This window comes from Mastomys coucha, unplaced genomic scaffold, assembly GCF_008632895.1.
Source record: "Mastomys coucha isolate ucsf_1 unplaced genomic scaffold, UCSF_Mcou_1 pScaffold18, whole genome shotgun sequence".
Lineage (NCBI taxonomy): Eukaryota > Metazoa > Chordata > Mammalia > Rodentia > Muridae > Mastomys > Mastomys coucha.
In genome coordinates this window covers 85,758,794-85,781,343 of record NW_022196900.1, presented here as the reverse complement: position 1 = coordinate 85,781,343, position 22,550 = coordinate 85,758,794, and the positions used below count along the sequence as shown (strand labels likewise).

Sequence of the window (22,550 nt, the reverse complement as noted above, 5' to 3'; positions counted from 1 at the left end):
TCTCCAAACCTTAAATGGCTCCTTCACATCCTAAAAAAAAGAAAAGTCCAAAGGCCCCATGGTGTGTGTGTGTGTGTGTGTGTGTGTGTGTGTGTTGAACCCCGGCAAGTGTTACCGTTGAGATATATCCCCAGACCCTTTATATTTTAAATTCTAATTTTATATGAGATGAGGGTTTTGCTCAGGGTTGCATTGCTCTTCCTCCTGCCTCAGCCTCCTAAGTCGCTGGGGTTAGCTGGCATTACAGGCATACCACACAGCGGCCTGCTCTCCCCACCCATCCCTTCTTCATAGGTTCTGGTCTACCTCACGGCCTTTGCACCTGCTGTTTGGTTAGCCTGGAGTAGTTTCAAAGACACACATTCTTTCCTTCTGTGGACACCAATCAGTCAAATGTCTTCTCAGTGAGGCCTTTCCAACTACAGTTTCAAAACTCAAGTCTCTCAAATTTTTTTTTTTTTTAAAGATTCGTATATATGTGTGTTTTGCCTGCCTTTGTGCTAGTATACCAAGTGCATGCCTGGTGCCAGATGAGGGTGTTGGATCCCCTTGGGTGGATGTTAGGGATGACTGTGAGTACGGGGTGGATCCCCTTAGATGGGAGTTACAAATGGCTGTGAGCCTCCGTGTGGGTGCTGGGGGTTGAACCCAGATCCTTGGAGAACAGCCAGTGCTCTTAACCTCGGAGCCATCTCTTCAGTCCCTCTTAAGTGTTTTAACATTTAATTCTAAGACTTTCCTATCTTAGACCCTGTAGACCATATGTGCTGCTAAGGTTATCGAGTATGGGATAACATGGAACGAACAGCTATTACTAGGCTGTGGTGTTGCATGCCTTTAATCCCAGCAGAGGCAGGTGGATCTCTCTGATTTGGAAGCCAGCCTGGTCAAGTTCCAGATCAAGTTCCAGGACAGCCAGAGCTACACAGGGAATCCCTGTCTAGAAAAAAAAAAAAAAACAACAGAGCAGATCTTTACCTCTTACACTTGTAGATTCTGAGAAGTTCAAAATGTTGGTGCCCTGACTGTGGCTGTTTTCTGCTTCGGGGATGGCACCTCTTCACTGCATACATAATGAGGGTAAATCCAGTGCTGTGTCTTTATTAGTAAAATGCATAGAAGGGATAAGTTGGGGAGCAGACCTGTGCTTCCAAATCCTTTTATAAGGATGTTAATCAGTCGGTCCTTGAGGGCAGTGCCCCTCCCCCACGGTGGCCTAATAACCCCCTAAAAGCTCCTCCTGATGTTCCTCCTCTGCAGAGGAACTTTCAGCCTGAGCTTTGGAGGGAACGCGGCTTTCTAAAGCACAGCTCTTAAATGGTTTCTGGACTTAATTCTAAACCTTCCCAGAATTACATGACCGCCCATCCTCCGAAGAATACAAAGAATACAATTCAAAGAACAGTTTGCTCAGTTCCAGTTAGCCCAAAGTTGGGAGATAGAGACCACACACTAAGGCCTACACCAGTGCTGTGTGCAGTGGGAAAAGACAGATTTCTGGAGCACAAACTTCATTCAGGTTTTCCATGTCTATGTGACTTTTCTTCGTATTCCGAAGACCTTTAAAGTTAATGGTTCCTAAAATATGTGATTGTCTTTTCCATCCGCCCTTTAAAAGGTCATTGACCTTAACAGGAATTGAATTCTGTACTCTTCATAGGGTCTACTATAGATAGTTAACTCATATGAGAGTCAGGAAATATTTCCACTTGACTTTTTGGATGATTCTCCAGACTTCGTGTGACTTGCCAATACAACTTGTAAGATCAGTCTCCAGAAAAGAAAAAAATCAGGAAGGCATTATCCATGTGTGGTTCTGGGTTCGTGCTGTTCACGCTTCATGTGGTTCATTCAGTTTTTGTTTGTTTGTTTGTTTGTTTTTTTAGTTTTTTCGAGGCCAAGTTTCTCTGTATAGCCTTGGCTGTCCTGGAACTCACTCTGTAGACCAGGTTGGCCTCGAACTCAGAAATCTGCCTGCCTCTGCCTCCCAAGCGCTGGGATTAAAGGTGTGCGCCACCACCGCCTGGCTGGTTCATTCGTTTTATGTATGATTTTAGAGATTTTTCTTTCTTCCTTCCTTTCTTTCTCTCTCTCTCTCTCTCTCTTTCTTTCTTTCTTCCATTCTTTCTTTCTAATTAATTTATGTCTGTTGTGAGGGTTTCGAATCCTCTGGAGCTGGAGTTATAGACAGTTGGGAGCCTTTTTGTGAGTCCTCTGGAAGAGCAGCTACTGCTCTTAACCTCTGAAACATTGCTGCAGCCCCCCATGTTCTTTTTCTTTTTTTTTTTTAAAGATTTATTTATTTTATGTGTATGAGTACATTGTAGCTGTACAGATGGCCGCGAGCCATTATGTGGTTGCTGGGAATTGAGCTCAGGACGGCCCCACTTGCTCCGGCCTAATTCACTGTAGCTGTCCTCAGATGCACCAGAGAGGGCGTCAGATCTCATTACGGGTAGTTGTGAGCCACCATGTGGTTGCTGGGATTTGAACTCAGGACCTTCGGAAGAGCAGTCAGTGCTCTTACCCGCTGAGCCATCTCGCCAGCCCAGCCCCCCATTTTCTAGTGTATTAGTTTCTTTACTTATATAGTGGTGAAGCTCCCGATGGAGACGCTGGGAACGGAACTTGGGTCCTCTTGAAGAGCAGCAATGCTTCCATCCTCTGAGACATCTCTGTAGCCCTCATTTACAGTTTTCATGTTTGAAAACATTATTGAAAAAATGATTGCTGGGCAGCTTCGAAACCCTGTCTCGAAAAACAACAACAAAACAAAACAAAACAAAACAAAAACAAACAAAAACCCTTCCTATATAGTTCTCTCACTTTTTGGTATCTATAAATATTTGGTAGAACCAGTTGATTTTATATAAGCATTCTAATAGACACAAGAAAATGCATGGTAATGAAATTCTAAAAAGTTTGCAAGAAGGGTCAGGTGTTAAGAGCACTTGCTTCTCTAAAAGACCTGAGTTCAGTCCCCAGTACCCACATTAGGGGGCTCACAGTTGCCTGTAACTCCAGCTCCAGGGATCAGATGCCCTCTTCTGATGTTCATGGGCACTATATACTGATTGCATATACATGCAGATACATAAATAAAATGTTAAAAAATTAATTTTTAGGGGCTGGAGAGACGACTCAGCTGTTAAGAGCACTGACTGTTCTTCCGTCCTGAGTTCAAATCCCAGCAACCACATGGTGGCTCACAATCATCTGTAAAGAAATCTGACGCCCTCTTCTGGTGTGTCTGAAGACAGCTACTTGCACATACTTACATATAATAATAAATAAATCTTTTTAAAAATTAATTTTTAAAACTCTAATTAATCCCAGCACTAGGGAGGCAGAGACAGGTGGCGCCTGGTCTACATAGCAAGCTTCAGGTCAACCAACATTACATAGTGAGACAGAGTCTCAAACAAAACAAAACAAAAACTTAAGTGTGTGCTTCCAAGTACCGGAAGGCATGCACCCCCTATCAATACTTGTTTATTTAAAAATTATTTCTCTCTGTGTATGATTATCATCCCTGTATTTATGTTCGTGCCTGGTACCCACAGAGGTCAGAATAGGACTCTAGATGGATCCTATTGTTGTGGACCAACATGTTGGTGCTGGGACCCCAACTCAAATCCTTTAGAAGAGCAGCAAGTGCTCTTTTGTTGTTAATGCTTCTGAGACAAGTTTCTCTATGTCCTGTAACATCCTCTGTATACCAGCAGGCCTTGAACTCACAGACATCCACCTGCCTTGCCTCCTGAGTGCTGGGATTAAAGGAGTGTACCACCATGCCCTGCTCAGCCAGTGCCCTTAACCACTGAGCCATCCAGCCCTATGATTTGTCTTGAAGGACCTGTTGTGAACATTTTCCTTGGGTTATTTCTCATGAATGTTATCCCTTAGCTCCAGAGCATCAGGTTACTGTTACCATTGTTATTTTTAGATGAAGAAACTAAGGCATGTAGCTCACAGAGTGCTCACCCCTCTGCTCCCGTGCTCTGGCCCTGAGAACAACAGGATACCAGTCTGTTGTCTGGATCTCCTTGCAGAAAAGCAAAACAGTTTGAATAGTTTTTTGTTGTTGTTGTTTTGTTTTTTCAAGACAGGGTTTCTCTGTATAGCCGTGGCTGTCCTGGAGCTCACTTTGTAGACCAGGCTGGCCTCGAACTCAGAATCCACCTGCCTCTTGTTCGAATATTTTAAGCCATAAAAGATCTCATAAAATGTTTGGGTCCATTGGGTGGTGGTGGCGCACGCCTTTAGTCCCAGCACTTGGGAGGCAGGGGCAGGTGGATTTCTGAGTTTGAGGTCAGCCTGGTCTACAGAGTGAGTTCCAGGACAGCCATAGCTACACAGAGAAACCCTGTCTCGAAAAACCAAAAGAAAAAAAAAAAGTTTGGGTCCTTACAAAGTCGTCAAAAGGGCTTGCATACGGGAGGGGCTTGTGGTTTAGGGCTTCGGAAATGTTTCCCAGAACAAGACTGCTAGGGGCGCACCAGGGAGGAACTCTGGAGGCTACAAATGACGCTCCTAACTGCAGTGTGGGGATCCAGAAACAGCTGCCCTCAGTGTCACCAAATAGTGACTCTACCTTATCTGTTCAAGAATTTTAATTTTGGAGGCTGGTGAGATGGCTCAGAGGTTAAGAGCACTGGCTGCTCTTCCAGAGGTCCCGAGTTCAAATCCCAGCAACCACACGGTGGCTCACAACCATCCGTAATGTGATCTGACGCCCTCTTCTAGAGTGTCTGAAGGCAGCTACAGTGTGCTTATATAAATAAATAAATAAATAAACAAATCTTTTTTTTAAAAAAAAAAAAAGAGCACTGACTGCTCTTCTGGAGGTCCTGAGTTCAATTCCCAGCAACCACATGGTGGCTCGCAACCATCTGTAATGAGATCTGATGCCCTCTTCTGGTGTGTCTGAAGACAGCTACAGTATACTGAAAGAAAGAAAGAAAGAAAGAAAGAAAGAAAGAAAGAAAGAAAGAAAGAAAGAAATTGTTAACATAATGTCTTCATTAATGAATTTGTGTGATTTGAATAAATGTATAATTCATTTGCTGTCTTGACAGCTACCAAGTTTCCATAAATAGGTCTGCCGGCATTAACAGCCCAGCCTTACAAAGATGGCTCCCGCCTCATTTCTGCCTCCCAACTGTCATAAAAGAATACCTCATTGATACCTCAAACTGCGGCAACTTTACTGCAAAGGAGTGTGGGAAATGTACTTTTTAGTTTTCCACAAGGAATTTCTAAAGGTGTCTGAGTACTTGTTAGGGTAGAACTTGGTGATGGTCCCCAAACATGACATTTCATCAGCATGTAAAAGCCGTGGAAGGCTCAAACTTGGCTTAGAAATCCATTTTCGCTGGTAAGTCTGAATTCACTTTTCGCTGGCCACAGAATAGACCTCAATTGTGCCCCTACGTAGCTCTGGTGATCCTGGAATGCTGTCAGGGTAACTGCTCCACCCATACCATCCTAGCTCCTTAGGACTAGGTAACAAAAGGGATGATCTTTCATTATGGCAAGAATTTTTCCTCCCTCAAATTCCTACTTTTCCTGGGCATGGTAGCATATGCCTGTCCTAACACTGTGGAGGCTGAGGTGGGAAGATCTAAAGTTTAAAACCCACCTGGCTTTCATAAGGTCTCAACAAACAATAAAAACGGTTATTCCTCCAATGTCTGAGTTTATTCACAATTTCCATCCTGCTGCTTTACTTGCCAATGTCTCCTAAGCTTCTTTTGTAGCCACTTTAATAATGATTTTGAGACAGGGTCTGAGGCAGACTCAGCCAGCCTTGAACCCCTGACCTTCTGGTTACCTCTTCCCACGTGCTTGGATCCCAGGTATGTTCTACCATTCCCTGAAAGTGTTACTTTATTTAGAAAGTGATCTAACGCATCAAAGCCATTTTTAAAAAGCTAATAATCTGTGCCAAATTATTTTTCCATGCTGAACACTGATGCCTTCTATGTAAATAAATTAACTAGGTATCCCAGCAGATACGTCTCTTGTTACAGAAGTTCACCCTGTGCATCTATCTTTTCTCCCCACAGACACTCTGCTGTTCGTGAACTTGTCGTTGACTTGGAGTCCTTCCTCTTTGCCCTTCAACAGTCTTAAGGGTTCAAGAGTAGCATCATACATTTCCAGGTATGAGGAAATCCTTCCCTTGGTGCTGGAGACGGAACTCAAGCCCTTAGGTGTTCTGCTGCCGAGCTCCACGCCAGCCGTTTGTGGGAGTTTTAATCCTCTTATTTTATTAGCATAAATATTAATTCTATGTATTAATGACATTACATTTCTGTTATATTATGTGTATAGCTATTTTGCCTGCATGTATGTCTGTGAACCGCATGCCTGCAAAGGTCAGAAAAGGACGTTAGAGCCTTCAGAACTAGTGTTACAGGTGGCTGTGAGCCACTATGTAGATGCTGGGGTTTGAACTAGGGTCTTCTGGAAAAGCAGCCAGTGCTCTGAACCGCTGAGTCATCTCTCCAGCCCCTAAAGTTCTAATTGATATTTTACCTCATTTTAAAACATACATAAAAAGCTGGGGTGGGGGGAGCGCACTCCTTTAATCCCAGCACTTGGAAGGCAGAGGCAGGTGGATTTCTGTGTTCGAGGCCAGCCTGGTCTACAGAGTGAGTTCCAGGACAGCCAGAGCTACACAGTTTCCCTGTCTCAAAACAAAACAAAACACCCCAAACAACAGCAAACTTATATAAAAAGCAGAACTTTGCAGTTGTGTATTTTATGTCATTTATTGTGTTTCCACTCCCTGTATGAAATGTTCGGTATTCTGATCGTCTTGGTCAGTCATCTCTGCTCACTTTCTTTTCCTTTTTTTTCTCTTTGTGTACATTTGTTCACTTGCTTGTGTATGAATGTAGGTACACATGAGGAAGTCAGAAGACAGCTTTTTGGGTGTTGGTCCTCACCTTCCACCTTGCTTGAGACAGAGTCTCCTGTTGGCTGCCTCTGTGTATCAGGCTTGTGGCCCCACGTTTCTGGAGCGTCTTCTGACTCTGCCCCCTCCCCCATTCAGCTACAGAGACACTGGGGTTGTCCCTAGGGAACGTGGGACTCCCTCTTAGATCCTTAAGTCTCCTTAATACAATTATTTAGAAATAGACTTAGAAGGAAGTCTGAGGATCATTTTATTAGAACAGGAAAGAAAAAGAACAAGACAAGCAAGCTGTAAATCTTGGCAGCTGCCAGGAGGAGGGAAATGGGGAAGAAAGGAAGGAAGGAAGGAAGGAAGGAAGGTGCCTTTTGAGTTAGGGTCCAAGAAAGCTGATATGTTCAACTGTATGGTCGAAGGGAAGGGAGTGCTTCAGAGAAAGAATGAGAAATCCCCGAGTGACAGGAAAGATGCTTAGCTTGGGGGCAAGTATTCAAACGGAAAAGATTGGTAGGTATGTAGATAGATAGATAGATACATACATACATACATACATACATACATACACATACATACATACATACATGGATAGAAGATAAATAGTAGATACATACATATATGCATACATGGATAGATAGGTACACACATACATATATACATACATGAATAGATATATACATACATACATGGAAGGATGTATATATATATACATGAGTAGGTGCATAGATACATACATACATACATGGATAGATAGATAGATACATACGTACATACATACATATGTACATGGATAGATAGGTAGATATATACATACATACATGGATAGATAGGTAGATACATATATACATGGATTGATGCATACATACATACATACATAGAAGGATGTATATATATATATACATACATGAATAGATACATAGATATGTACATACATACATGGATAGATAGGTAGATACATGCATACATACATACATACATGGATAAATATATACATACATACATACATGCATACACACATGGAAGGGTGTATAGATAGATACATACATGGAAAGATGAATATATATGTGTGTGTGTGTGTGTATATACATATATATACACACATATACATGGATAGATACATATATACATACATACATGGAAGAATGTATAGATAGATAGATAGACAGTAGATAGATAGGAGTTAAACAGGCAATGCTGTGTGGTGGAAGCTCTGCAATCTATATCAAGAGAGTGGCTTCTGGGAAGGATAAGCCCATGATCTCATTAAGGGGATAATCATTCCTCCCATCTGCTTAGCATGCCTTAGCATGTCTTCTTCATCTGTTTCCCGGGGAAATGATCATCTACTCAGGTACTGAATAGTCCAGCTGGATGAACTCGGGGTAAGAGACAAAAGTATATATTATTCCAATCTTCAGATATTTCTGCCAGGGCCACTCAGATCCCATTTTTTTTTAAAGATTTATTTATTATTATACCTAAGTATACTGTAGCTGTCTTCAGACATACTAGAAGAGGGTGTCAGAACTCATTACTGATGGTTGTGAGCCACCATGTGGTTGCTGGGATTTGAACTCAGACCTTCAGAACAACAGTCAGTGCTCTTAACCACTGAGCCATCTCTCCAGCCCCCAGATCCCATTCTTGTGACTAGGAGCAAATAGTTTTCCCTTAATGGGTCTCAAAATTCTGATAGCTCCATTCCCCCTCCCCACCTCCCGAGACAGGGTTTCTCTGTATAGCCCTGGCTGTCCTGGCTGTCTCTCTCTGTAGACCATGCTGGCCTAGAACTCAGAAATCCACCTGCCTCTGCCTCCCAAGTGCTGGGATTAAAGGCATACACCACCACTGCCCAGCGATAGCTCCATATTTTAATAGTGTATTTAAATCTTAAGTAGGCACAGCATTGATGCTTCCCTTTGTCACGTTTCCAGGGGCCCAAGGTGACAGATCCAATGAGAAGTCCATCCCAATACTGTCTGCTCAGGACAGGACCAGGACACTTATGCTTATCTTGTCCCCAAACCGCCTGACCGTCATCTGGAGCACAGGTGCACGCTACCACTTTAAAGTTTACATAGGTTCAGGGGATCAAAGCAGGTCCTCATATTTGTGTGGCAACAACTTCAAGTCCTGGCTGCCTTCCAAGTTTCCAACTTATTTTCAAAATCTTCTAATTTTTAACTTTTTAAGAAAGATTTATTTCTTTATTTTATGTATATGAATACATTGTAGCCATCTTCAGACACACCAGAAGAGGGCATCAGCTCCCATTACAGATGGTTGTGAGCCACCACGTGGTTGCTGGGAATTGAACTCAGAACCTCTGGAAGAGCAAGCAGTCAGTGCTCTTAACTGCTGAGCCATCTCTCCAGCCCTAATTTTTAATTTTCATTTCACGTGCATTGTTGTTTTGCTTGCATGTATGTCTCTGTGAAGGCATGGGATCCCCTAAAACTGGAGCTATAGACCCCTGTGATCTGCCATGTGGGAGCTGGGAATTGAACCTGGGTCCTCTAGAAGAGTAGCCAGTGTTCTTAACTGCTGAGCTCTCTCTCCAGCCTGTGTCAAAACTTTAATATAGTATTTTTTATTTATTTATATCATTGCCCATTCCCTGCCTCCAACTCCCCCTGGATCCCATATTTCTCCAACATGTTCTCCTGACTTCCCACCCTCCTTCTCCCTGTCCCTTCCTTAATAACCTGCTGAGTCCTGTTAGTGTCAGCCACATGCATGTGAGGATGAGGTCATTGCTTAGATAGTGGACAACTTACTAGTGGCCAAAACTACAGAGCAAAACAACTCTTCCTCCATAGGTAGCCATCAACTGTCATTGTCTCCTTCGCTAAAACTGGGCCTCATGAGCCTCTCCCCAGCCATGCTGAGTTTGACCAGCTTGGTTCTGCGCTTTTCTTGTTAGCTAAGTTGCTGAGAGTTCACAAGTACACCAGCCATTTCATGATCAGAAGACAGCATGTCATCCACACAGCACCCCGATCTACATAGCATCCACATCCACACAGCATCTACATCCACACAGCATCCACACAGCATCCACATCCACACAGCATCTACATCCATACAGCATCCACACAGCATCCACATCCACACAGGATCAGCATCCACACAGCATCCACATCCACACAGCATCCCCATCCACACAGCATTCACATCCACAAAGTGTCCACACAGCATCCACATCCACACAGCATCCACATCCACACAGCATCTCCCTCCCTCCTTTTTCCTGTATTTGGTGTTGGAGACTGACCACAGCGCCTGTGTGTGGTAGACAAGGACTCTACCACTGAGCTATAGCCCTGCTCCCCTGGCTTTAAGACATGAGTATTACAGTTTTGGAAAAAAGATGGGGTCATAAATTGCTCAGTTCCCCCACCCCATCCAGTGCTTTTAACACATACCACATCCTGTTGGCTAGCACCCAGTTTTTCAGGGTGTCATCTCTCTGACTGGATCATAATGGTAGCTCGCTCACTTGGCCTTCTTCCACACTCTGCCAGAAGTTTGGTATTTAACATAGTTGGAAATTATCTCCTCTTGAGTCCCAGTTGCAGTCAAGGAGAGAAATACATTTTAGAGCACTCCCCACCCCAGGAGCTTGTGCACAACCTTTAAATACAGAATCTGGTAACTGCATCTGGTCAACAAAGGCAGCCTATTTAAACAGTGTATTCCTTAGAGGTCATTACCAAATATGGTCTTAGTTTGTGCCTAGATCATTTAGTGAAATCAGACATCCTCTTCCCTCCTGTGAGGGTTTAGAACTTAGCACCTTGGCAAACGTTCTGTGGCTGTTGAGTATGGTCCAGTGGTGCCGGCATGGTGAAGGAGGTCTGAGGAAGCTTGCTAGGCACACCCTACACGTGAGCATCTCAGGTCAGGAACCACAGAGCTGTCTAGAAAGGTTAGGAAGGGCCGCCTGCCCTTGTCAGCCCGTGGGGACCATTCAGATTCAAGTCTCCCCATTCCACTCCCTGGCCCCCACAGGCTTGTAGCCATATCACAGTGCAAAATGCATTCAGTCAAACTTCAACAGTTTCAAATTCCGGAGCCTTCTGAGACTCAAGGCGATCTCTTATAAAAGTAGAAGGAAAAGCAGGTACTTCCAACCAATAGCCCTACAGACTGCATTTCCATTTCAAAAGGTATCGTAATGAGGAAGTAGGGGACCAGAAACCCAGCAGGGTAAACACCATTTCTGCATCTCCATGTCTGATACCAAAGCACTCTTTGGCTCTCCAACTCCTTTCGGCTCTCTTGACTGCAACACACCTCTCTCTCTTGGGCTGGTTCCACGTCCAGTCTGCAGCACTCCTTGGCAGGTATCCCACAGCTCTGGCATCTCCCAACATTTTAGGATTTTCAGGGCAATCCAGCTTCACCTTCATAGCTTCATGCAGTGGCTACTCTGAGCCTCCATGCAGGGACACCCCAGCCACATGCCCATGCTTGGTGGCTTTTGTTAGCCAAGGAGGGAATTCCACAACCCCTTTCTTGTATCCTTGATTCTAAAGCCAGAACTCTGTGACTGACGCTGCCAAGGTCTCCTGCTTGCTGGGCCTGGGACACGCCCCATCCAATTACATTTTCACCAGCTTTGTTTTGGAAGGTTTCCTTTGCTGTGTAAGCTTTCCTTTGCTGACCAAGCCCGCTTAGTCAGTCTACAGGTTCTTCAGCCCAGGAAGGAAGATTAAAAAGAAAAAAGACAATTAGACAACATTGTAGTATGACCCCAGTCAGTTCTGAGGCTAAGGCAGGTTTTTTTTTTTCCCAATCCGATTTTATACCATTTTAATTACCTGCAAGTATTAAGAGTGGGCAGTAAAAAAGAAAGAAAGAAAGAAAGAAAGAAAGAAAGAAAGAAAGAAAGAAAGAAAGAAAGAAAGGGCAGTGGTGGCGCACACCTTTAATCCCAGCACTTGGGAGGCAGAGGCAGGTGGATTTCTGAGTTCGAGGCCAGCCTGGTCTACAGAGTGAGTTCCAGTACAGCTGGGGCTACACAGAGAAACCCTGTCTTGAAAAATCAAAAAACAAAAAACAAAAAAAAAGAGTGGGCAGTACAATGAGGAACAAGCAAGGCAATAAAAAAAGTCCTGTGATTACTCCAGTGACAGTTGTTTCCAAGGGCTTGTCAGAATGACCAAAATATCTGAGCCCACTTCCTTGTCCAAGCCCAAAATACGGTTCTTGCCTGAAGCCTACTTCTTTTGTTCCACTGTAAGATTGAGATTCCTGCCTGAGCTTACTTCCTGTTCTAGCCTAAAATTAGATTCCTGCCTGAGCTTACTTCCTTGTCATGGCCTAAAGTCAGATTCCTGCCAAGCAGCCCCCAAAGCTCTCCACACTTTACTTCCTTCTCACGGGTTGGAACCTTAGCTGCGTGAGGTCATGCCCTAAAGTCAACAATCCCTTTATTCCATTCTGCACTGGGCTTTTCTTATCTTGGTTGTGAGCCTGGCCTTTAAAGGCTGAGCCATCTTTCCAGCCCCATCTGGCTTTTCTTTAAACTTTTTTTTTTGTTGTTAAAGATTTATTTCTTTATTACATGTAAGTACACTGTAGCTGTCTTCAGACACACCAGAAGAGGGCATCAGATCTCATGGATGGTTGTGAGCCACCATGTGGTTGCTGGGAATTGAACTCAGGACCTCTGGAAGAGCAGTCAGTGCTCTTAACCACTGAGCCATCTCTCCAGCCCTTCTTTAAACGTTTTATCTCCTTAAGTGCTGGGCTCGCCTCCATTCTAATTTCTGGTGTCCTTCTCTACTTGAGCTGTGTTTTCATATTTGTCCTTGTCCAGCTTGCTCCTTTTCAGGATAGACGTGCGTAAGAGTGATTATTGATAACCACAGTTCTTAGGGGTGTCTTCGGACAAAGTCAATACTAGTCTCTCTTTGAAATCTCTGCCAGTGACATAATCCAAAACTCTTCAATTTGGCCTCAGGCAGATTTTTAGGACAAGGGCAAAAATAGTCACATTCTCTGCCAAAATCTCACAAGAATGGTATCTAGGCCAATAGCTAACCCGCTCCCCCTCTGAAACTACTTGAGCTAGCCATAGTCATTTACATTGCTCTCAACACCATGGTCCTATTAGTATGGCCAAGGAAGTCCTGCTTAAAAGCCTTCAACCGAGCCGGGCAGTGGTTTAATCCCAGCACTTGGGAGGCAGAGGCAGGTGAATTTCTAAGTTCGAGGCCAGCCTGGTCTACAGAGTGAGTTCCAGGACAGCCAGGGCTACACAGAGAAACCCTGTCTCAAAAAACGAAACAAAACAAAAAAGCCTTCAACAGCTTTCCTAATCCAAAGCCCACATTGTACCACCAACGAGTAAACATGGTCAGGGCTGTCACAGCAAGACCCAGCTGCCTGGTGCCAACTTCTGTCTTAGTCATTGTTCCATTGCTTCGAAGACACACTCTGCCTCAGGCAACACTAATAAGGTAAATCCAACTGGGGATTTCCAGTTTCAGAGGTTTAGTCCATTACCAAGGTAATGGGGAGCATGGCTCCACTCATGGTGCTAGAGCAATAGCTGCAAGCTATGTCCTGATCTGCAGACACAGACAGACAGACAGACAGACAGACAGAGCCTGATTTGGGCTTTTGAAACCTTAGAAACCACCCCCAGTGACAACCTTCCTCTAATAAGGGCACACCTCCTAATCCTTCCAATTTTTTCCTAAGAGTCCCTGGAGATGAAACATTCAAATAGATTGCCTGTGGGGCTATGCTTATTCAAATCACCACAGCCCTATGTTTATGTTTCAGAAAATGTGTAGAAGTAGAGATCATTGCACACACCCCGCCCCCAGAGTCTAGCACTTGGGAGGCTGAGACAGAAGGATCCTGAGTGTGAGGCCCACCTGAGCTCTCTAGAATGTAGTGGGCAGGGAGGGGAGAGGAATGGAAGGAGGAGGAAGAGAACGAAGTCAGTGAAGAGAGGCTCTTTCTAGGTATGTGGGGATCTTAGGGGCATTTCAGAGGAACAAGGTTTTTTTGATGGTCTGAATCTGTTCCTGAGCTCTCGTTCCGAATGCTCAGGACCTTCTCCTTCATAATTAATCAGTGGTTGTTACAGAAGACATTTGGTCAAGGCATAAAATAACTTTTGTTGTAACTTTAACAAGCCATGTACTTCGTGGTTGTTTTTTTTTCCATGTTTCCACCTCAGGTTGTATGAGAAAACTCCCTTAGGGCAATAGTTCTCTGGTCAGTTGGGGAGTCTGAGGCCTGGAGCCTGGCATTTCTCCTCTTAGGCACTCCACACCGTTGTCATGGCTACTGCAGTGAGCAGCCTTGCCTTCAGTATGGAAATGCAGGGTCACGAAGCTCAGCAGCCTTGGTGCCACCATCTGACACACTTCTCCACAGTTCACTTTTTCATTGGCACCGAAGTTGTAAATCTATTCCTCCACAAACAGTTGGCAAATGAACCCCAAGATTCTGATGTGGAGGGTTTATTTCCTGGGCTCTTGTCTGTCAACCAAGATGATATATACTAAGAAAAGTGTATGCACCCCCTAAACTCACGCTTAATCCTGTTTTTCAATTCTGCCTCCTTTCCAAGGAACTGAGCCGTGGGTTGGAGTGTTTGCAGGAGGGGACAAGTGTTGTCACTACTGTTTGAGTGAAACCGGGATCATTCCTCCCAGCTTCTGTTGCTCCTTCCGTGTGTCAGAGGCAGTGCCCAGGAAGATATTTTCCACTTTACTTTGAATGTTAAGCATCTTCCTGATCCCCAGTACTCCCTACTTAGAACCTGTTTGGTTGGTTGGTTGGTTGGTTGGTTGGTTTTTCGAGACAGAGTTTCTCTGTATAGCCCTGGCTGTCCTGAAACTCACTCTGTAGACCAGCCTGGCCTCGAACTCAGAAATCTGCCTGCCTCTGTCTCCCAAGTGCTGAGATTAAAGGCGCGTGCCGCTGCCACCCGACCTAACTTTTTTTCTTTTAAAATATGGCCAGACATTAGAAACTGGCATAGTGGCACAAGCCTTAGTCCCAGCACTCAGGGGGCAGAGTGGATCTCTGTGAGTTGGAGGACAGCCAGGTCTACAAAGTGAGTTGTAGTGACTATTAGAATTTTACCTCAGAAATAGAGGAGATGATGTCAGGGGAAAAAAAAAAAACCTGTTCCTAGTATCTTCCTTCTGTTTAGAACATCTGTGGCGGAGCACAGATCCCCATCCCACCCCTACTCTTGCCCCTGCCACACTGAAATAGTTCTGTGACTGCTGAGGTGCACAGATGTGTCACACACAGCTGTTTGGGTGGAATTCAGCACTGCAGTCCACTCACCTCCCTAACCTTCTCTTCACTTTTCTTTGAGCCAGAGTCACGCGAGTTTTCCAGGCTGACCTTGAACCCTCTCTGTAGCTCAAGCAGGCCTTGGGCTTGGAATCCTCTTAGGATCCTGAGTAACAGGGACTGTAGGCCAGCAGTAGCAGTCCCTCTGGGTCCTGCTGTTTTCTGTGTCTTGGGGACTATTTTCTAAGAAAAGAGGTTTAGCTGGGAAACCAACCTTCTGATTCGTACCTTCACCTTTCACGGGCTCCTTCCAGGCTTGTTTCTTAGGTCCTCTCTGGTACCCACGTGTGTCTCCTTTCCTCCCACAGAATGGAGATCTCCTCTCACCAGTCTTACCTCCTGCAGCAACTGAATGAGCAGCGCCGGCAAGATGTGTTTTGTGACTGCAGTATTCTAGTCGAAGGCAAGGTCTTCAAAGCGCATCGGAACGTATTGTTTGCGAGCAGCGGCTACTTTAAAATGCTGCTTTCTCAGAACTCCAAGGAGACGAGTCAGCCAACCACAGCCACGTTTCAGACCTTCTCCCCCGACACCTTCACAGTCATCCTGGACTTTGTCTACTCCGGCAAACTCTCTCTCACTGGACAGAATGTTATAGAAGTGATGTCCGCCGCGAGCTTCCTTCAGATGACTGATGTCATTAGTGTGTGTAAGACTTTCATTAAGTCTTCCTTGGACATTAGCGAGAAAGAGAAAGATCGCTACTTCAGCCTCTCAGATAAGGACACGGGCTCTAATGGAGTAGAGCGTTCCTCTTTTTACAGTAACAGCTGGCAGGAAGAGAGCAGCTCTCCCCGCTCTCACCTGAGCCCAGACCAAGGACCAAGTATAGTAAGTGGAAAGCCATGGAGCAAGTACAGTTACCACCCAGCATCCCAGAGGAGTCCTCAGCAACCATTGGCCAAGCATGAACAAAGGAAGGACCCCATTAAAAAGACCAAGCATTTGAGATTGCCACAGCCGTCTGAAGTTGTTCATTTTAAATCTGGCAAAGGAGAAGCTCGGACATCCGATTCCAGCAACCACGCCTCCCAGTCTGAAGAGCAGGTACCGGTTGATGCTGAAGTGGATTCTGTTCCTGCCGGCTACCAGTACAGCCAAGGGCCTGAGGTCACATCCAGGAGCTTTCCAGGTACCCCAGGGACTCTGAGTTTCTCTCAAGTCCCAAATGCCCTTAATTTTAGATGCCAGGAAGTTTTAAAGAGATTTTTACATTTATTTACGTGTGTGTGTGTGTGTGTGTGTGTGTGTGTGTGTGTGTGTGTGTGTGTGTTTGAGCATGCCTGTATGGGCGATGTTCACAGAGGCCAGAAAAGTGTATTGGATGTCCTGGACTTGGAATTGATGTGGGCACTGTGAACGGTACCCAGGTCCACTGGAAAAGCAGCTGTTGCTTTTACCCACTGAGCCATATTTCCGGGCTCTTATATCATTTTTTGTTTGTTTGTTTGTTTGTTTTGAGACAGGGTTTCTTCTGTGTAGCCCTGGCTGTCCTAGAATTCACTCTGTAGACCAGACTGGCCTCTAACTCAGAAATCCACCTGCCTCTGCCTCCCAAGTACTGGGATTAAAGTCCTGCGCTACCACCGCTGAGCATATGATTTTTTTTTAAGTCATACTTTTTACTCAAATTTATTTCTTTTTTTTTTTTTTTTTTTTTATTTATTTATTATATGTAAGTACACTGTAGCTGTCTTCAGATGCACCAGAAGAGGGCGTCAGATCTCATTTCGGGTGGTTGTGAACCACCATGTGGTTGCTGGGATTTGAACTCATGACCTTCCGAAGAGCAGTCAGTGCTCTTCCCCGCTGAGCCATCTCTCCAGCCCCTCAAATTTATTTCATAGAACATGAATTTATAATGTTTAATCTAAAATATAGCCGGGCAGTAGTGGCGCACACCTTTAATCTGTGTACTTGGGAGGCAGAGGCAGGTGGATTTCTGAGTTCAAAGCCAGCCTGGTCTGCAGAGTGAGTTCCAGGACAGCCAGGGCTACATGGAGAAACCCTATCTTGAAGCACCCCCCCTCAAAAAAAAAAGATGTGTAAAAAAAAAAAAACCTGAATTTGCTTTATTCTTGGCTTGTGTGTGTGGTTTTACAGTCTGATACTACCTTTTCACATGTGAAATCGGATACGAAGGATTAGATTACAAAGGATAAGAGTGGTGGTCTTCATAGTCAAGTTTTACTTCTGTGCCCAGGATTGCTCGACAGTGGAGTGTGCTTAGTTCAAGGCCTGTGTCTGTACCTTCACATGGCTGGACCCTCACGCTAACAGAATCCAACTGTCTCCTGACAGATGACCTTCTGCCCAGGCTGCGATTCAAATGCCCATACTGCACACATGTGGTAAAGCGGAAGGCGGACCTCAAGCGCCACCTACGCTGCCACACAGGAGAGAGGCCCTACCCGTGCCAGGCTTGTGGGAAACGGTTCAGCAGGCTAGATCATCTGAGTAGCCATTTCCGAACAGTATGTATATGAGTTTTTGTCTTTTTACTTCTTGTAAAATATGTGCATTTATCTGTTTTTATTGTCATATTCTCTCTCTCTCTCTCTCTCTCTCTCTCTCTCTCTCTCTCTCCCTCTCCTTCCCTCTGATTTTCCCCCTTCTGGTACTGGGGATTGCACATTGCATCATGCATGCTAAGCAAAATCTCTATCACTTAGCTAAATATCCAGCCCTGCATTTATCTGCTTTAATAATCTGAGTTAGGAATGGGAAGGTGGCTCGGCTCAGTCAGTAAAATGTTTGCCACACAAAAAAATATGAACTTGAGTGTGGACCCCCAGCAACTACGTAAAAATATCATCATCATCATCATCCCAGTGGGGTGGCGTGCATATGTAATTATAGCATTGGGAAGCAGAGACAGGAGGCTCTTGGAACTCTAGTGAGTCTTGCTGAGTCAGCAAGCTACAGTTTAGTGAGAAACTTGAAAAAAAAAGATAGAGGGATTGAGGAGATGGCTCAGTGGTTAGAGCACTGGCTGCTCTTGCAGAGGTTCCGGGCTTGGTTCTTAGCATCCACATGGTGGTTTGCAATCATCTATGAGAACAGTAATAGGTGATCTGACACCCTCTTCTGTACTCCAGTGGGTACCAGACCCACACGTGCTGCATGTATATATACGCAGGGAGAACTCTCATACATGAATAGATAAGTAAATAATAAATATTTTAAAAAATATAGCGTACAGTAAAGGAGGACACTAAACATCATCTTCTACATGTATGTACATATACAGACATACATATACATGTAACACAACTACAAATCTAAATTTGTAAAAGGAAATCTCTTCACACAATTCTTCTACCATGTTAAGAACTCTTGGCCCAGTGAAATGGCTCAGTGGGTAAAGCCCTTGTCACCCAATAGTCTAAACCTCAGAACCTGAGTTTGATTTCCAGAACCCAGAAGATCTCCAAAGTTGTCCTCTGGCTTTCACACATGTGCCATGGCACATGTGCACACATACACATTCACACACACACATGCATACACATTCACACACACACACACACATTCACCCACATGCATTCACACATATACATTCATACACACATACACACATTCACACATGTACATGTACACACATTCACACACACATTCACATACACATTCATACACACATTCACACTCACATACACACACACGCACACACACACACACACACACACACACACACACACAAATGATAATAATAAGATGGTTTTAAAAAGAATTACTCCAGAAGTACTATTTTTAGTTTGTAAATAATGTATAGATTTATGTTGTTATATAAAAAGTTTCACTGTGTGGGTCAGTGGATGAAGGCATTTCTATCACACCTGACAGCTAAGTTCAGTCAGTGACTGTCAGTGACATGTGGTGGAAAGAGAGAACCAGTTCTAGAAAGTCGTCCTCTGACCTTCACATGAGTCCTGTGACACACACAGACACATACTAAATAACATGTAAATACATTCACTGGTCTAGAACTCACAGGGGTGCACTGTCTCTGCCTCCAGGATTAAAGCTGTGCCCCATCACAGCCTGCATATACATATTTAGATAATCTTATTCTCCTAGGAGGCACTCTTCTGGTGCTAAAGCCTTTCATATTTCCATATTAGTTCACACCAAATCTCATACGGTTTGAGATAGTTTTCTCCTAGGAGACAGTGATTACCCAGTACAAATGTTTTGAGTATCAGAGCAAGAATCACCCTTTTGCCTGGCAGTGGTGGCGCACGCCTTTATTCCCAGCACTAGGGAGGCACAGGCAGGCAGATTTCTGAGTTTGAGGCCAGCCTGGTCTACAGAGTGAGTTCCAGGACAACCAGGGCTATACAGAGAAACCCTGTCTCAAAAAATCAAAAAAACCCCAAAACAAAAACATTATTCTCTGACCTCCGTATGTTCACCAAAGCATGCATATGTCTCCCTTTATACACATTAATAATAATAAAATAATAATAATCATAATAATTCTTTAAAATCTTTAAAGCAGAACATGGCCCAGTGTTTGCAATTTTGACTCTGGGAAAAAATGCATTAATGGATGTGTGTGATTATTAAGTATGTAATAGTAGTAAAAAAAATTATAGCCCTTATTTAGAGAAAACTGATATCTGATGTGTCACTGGCAGTTGGAGTAATTAGACATTAAGTTTAATGCTTTGAGCATCTTAAGTGTATGAACTGGTCCCTAAAATAGTAAACTGACCCAGTTTTGAACATTTATTTTTACCACTCTTTAAATCTCTGCAGATTCACCAGGCATGCAAACTCATCTGCAGGAAATGCAAACGCCATGTGACTGACCTCACGGGGCAAGTGGTGCAGGAAGGAACCAGGCGCTACCGCCTGTGTAACGAATGCCTTGCTGACGTGGGCATGGGCAGCCTCCCTGCTGACCTGGAGGCCGAGCAACACCACACATCCCCGGCTGATGGAGACAAGGATTGCCGGTGGCACCTGAGCGAAGAAGAGAATAATAGATCCTATGTGGAGATCGTAGAGGATGGGTCTGCCGATCTGGTCATACAGCAGGTTGACGATAGCGAGGAAGAAGAAGAAAAAGAAATAAAGCCCAACATTAGGTAGCCTGATGTGACCTGTCAGAGCTGGCATGCCTGCAATTTACACAGACATCCCATGTCTATCTCTCCATGGGCAGAGCCCGGCTAATGGGTTTCTCCTACTGACTTAGAAGCAACCTGATGTAACCTGCATGCTTTCTGAATAGGCCACTGTATCCATTCTGAACGTTGTTGCTGCTCTGGGAAGACCTTGTTTGTGTTGGCATTGCGTTGTCATGACGGATGACCAATTACCCTTCCTGTTATTACAGATACCCTTTTCTTTAAATATTGGAAAAATCTATTTAGCAAACTTTTTTGACTAAGGTATTTTAAATAAATCTATCACAAAACTTTAGGACAATCTTCTTTATTACACTTTTATTCGTTTTGTTTTGGATGTGTGTGTGTGTGTGTGTGTGTGTGTGTGTGGACATGCTAGGACACTTGTAGACATCAGAAGAAAATTTGTAGAAGTTGATTCTCTCCTCCTGTCATGTGGGATGGAATTCAGGTCATCAGCCTTGCTGGCTGAAGCTTTTGCCTTCACCTGTCACTAAGCCTGTCTACAACAGTTTAAACTGTTTTGAAACCACATAGGAATGTTGTGGATAGGCCTGGTGCTGTTCTTGTGAACCAATCACCTAATGAATAAGGGAGCCAATCACTGGGCGAATAGGCGGGACTTCTGGGTTGGAGTCGGAAGAGAGGTAGCAGGAGAGGGTTTAGGTCCTTTTGGAAAGGGACAGCAGAGGAGTAAGGTGTAGCTGCTAGAGTTTCTGGTATCATGGTCACTAGAGGAATCAGATTTTAATAAGGTTTACAAGACTGGGTTTTAGTCGTTGTGCCTAGAGACTGAGTTACCATTGTTTCTGAACTGAGTTTGTGTTGTGTGGCTCGGCTGAGTTCAAGAGAGACAGGTACAGCGGCTAAGCAAAGCTTCAGTTTGCTGGAAGTGCATCACAAAGGCCATGGGGGATGTGGAGCACAGGGTTGGTGTGGTAGCGGCTCGCCAGTGGGAACCTAGAGAGCTGGGTGGAGAGATTGTGGAGTTCCGAGTCAGAATCTCCAGGAGATAAAAACAGGTCGGCCAGCCAGGCAGTGGTGGCACACGCACTTGGGAGGCAGAGGCAGGCGGATTTCTGAGTTTGAATTCAGCCTGGTCTACAGAGTGAGTTCCAGGACAGCCAGGGCTATACAGAGAAACCCTGCCTCGAAAAACCAACAAACAAACAAACTGGAGACGAGTGTGGTGACGTCATCCCGGCACTTGGGAGGCAGAAGCAGCCTGATGAGTTTGAGACCAGCCTGGCTGAGATAACACGGAGAAACCCTGTCTCAAAAAGCCAAACAAACAAAAAACCTAAAATTAAAAAATAACAACCTGAAGATGGAACTGAAAAAATAGCTCCGCCGTTGCGAACACGTTGCTAACACTCCCTGTCTTGCAGAGGATGCAGGTTCCAGGTCAGATCCCAGCCCTCACAAGGCCACTACCAACCATCTGTAATTCGTTCTAGGGGATCCTGTGGCCTCTATTGGCATTGCATGGTGCACCTATATGCAGTCAAAACACTCATTCAAATAAACACACAAAATGGAAATATTGAAAAAAGTTGCAGGTGGTGGTGGTGCACGCCTTTAATCCCAGCACTTGGGAGGCAGAGGCAGGGGGATTTCTGAGTTCGAGGCCAGCCTGGTCTATAGAGTGAGTTCCAGGACAGCCAGGGCTATACAGAGAAACCCTGTCTCGGAAAAAAAAAAAAAAGAAAGAAAAGAAAAAAGTTGCTTTTTGAAGTTTGGGCTGGACCATGTACCACTGGCTTGGAACATTATGTAGACCAGGCTGACCTGCTCTAAACTCAGAGATCTGCCTGCCTCTGGAGTGCTGGGATTAAAGGTATGTGCATTGTGCCCTGTTCTTTGAGAAATTAAAAAAAAAATGTCGGGGACTTATCGATCAGCCTTTAAGAATAGTTTCTATCCTTGTGTGGTTGCCCATACCTTTTTCTCTTAAAGGTTTATTGTTTACGTTTGTGAGTGTTCTGCCTGCATTTATGACTATGCTAAATGTATACAATGCCTGTAGAGAACTGAAGCTGGCCACTGTGAAATGGAGTTTCAGTTAGTTGCTAGCCACCAGGTGGGTGCTGGTAATTTTACCCAGATCCCCTCTACAAGAGCAAGTGTTTGGTTGTTTTTTGTTTTTGCTTTGTTTTTTAAGACATGGTTTC

General features: G+C 44.4%; 1 protein-coding gene across 2 annotated transcripts in view; it reads left to right on the top strand.

Annotated features, from left to right (window-relative positions):
- Zbtb8a (zinc finger and BTB domain containing 8A) overlaps positions 1–20,669 on the top strand; it is a 22,719-nt gene extending 2,050 nt beyond the window's left edge. For both annotated transcript variants that reach the window (XM_031378774.1, XM_031378773.1), the window contains exons 3-6: positions 6,069–6,165; positions 15,556–16,379; positions 17,549–17,721; positions 20,006–20,669. In XM_031378774.1, the coding sequence (XP_031234634.1) occupies positions 15,557–16,379; positions 17,549–17,721; positions 20,006–20,341 (1,332 nt within the window). In that variant the 5' untranslated portion in view covers positions 6,069–6,165; position 15,556 and the 3' untranslated portion in view covers positions 20,342–20,669. The remainder of the gene's footprint in view (positions 1–6,068; positions 6,166–15,555; positions 16,380–17,548; positions 17,722–20,005) is intronic.
- The last annotated feature ends 1,881 nt before the right edge of the window (positions 20,670–22,550 follow it).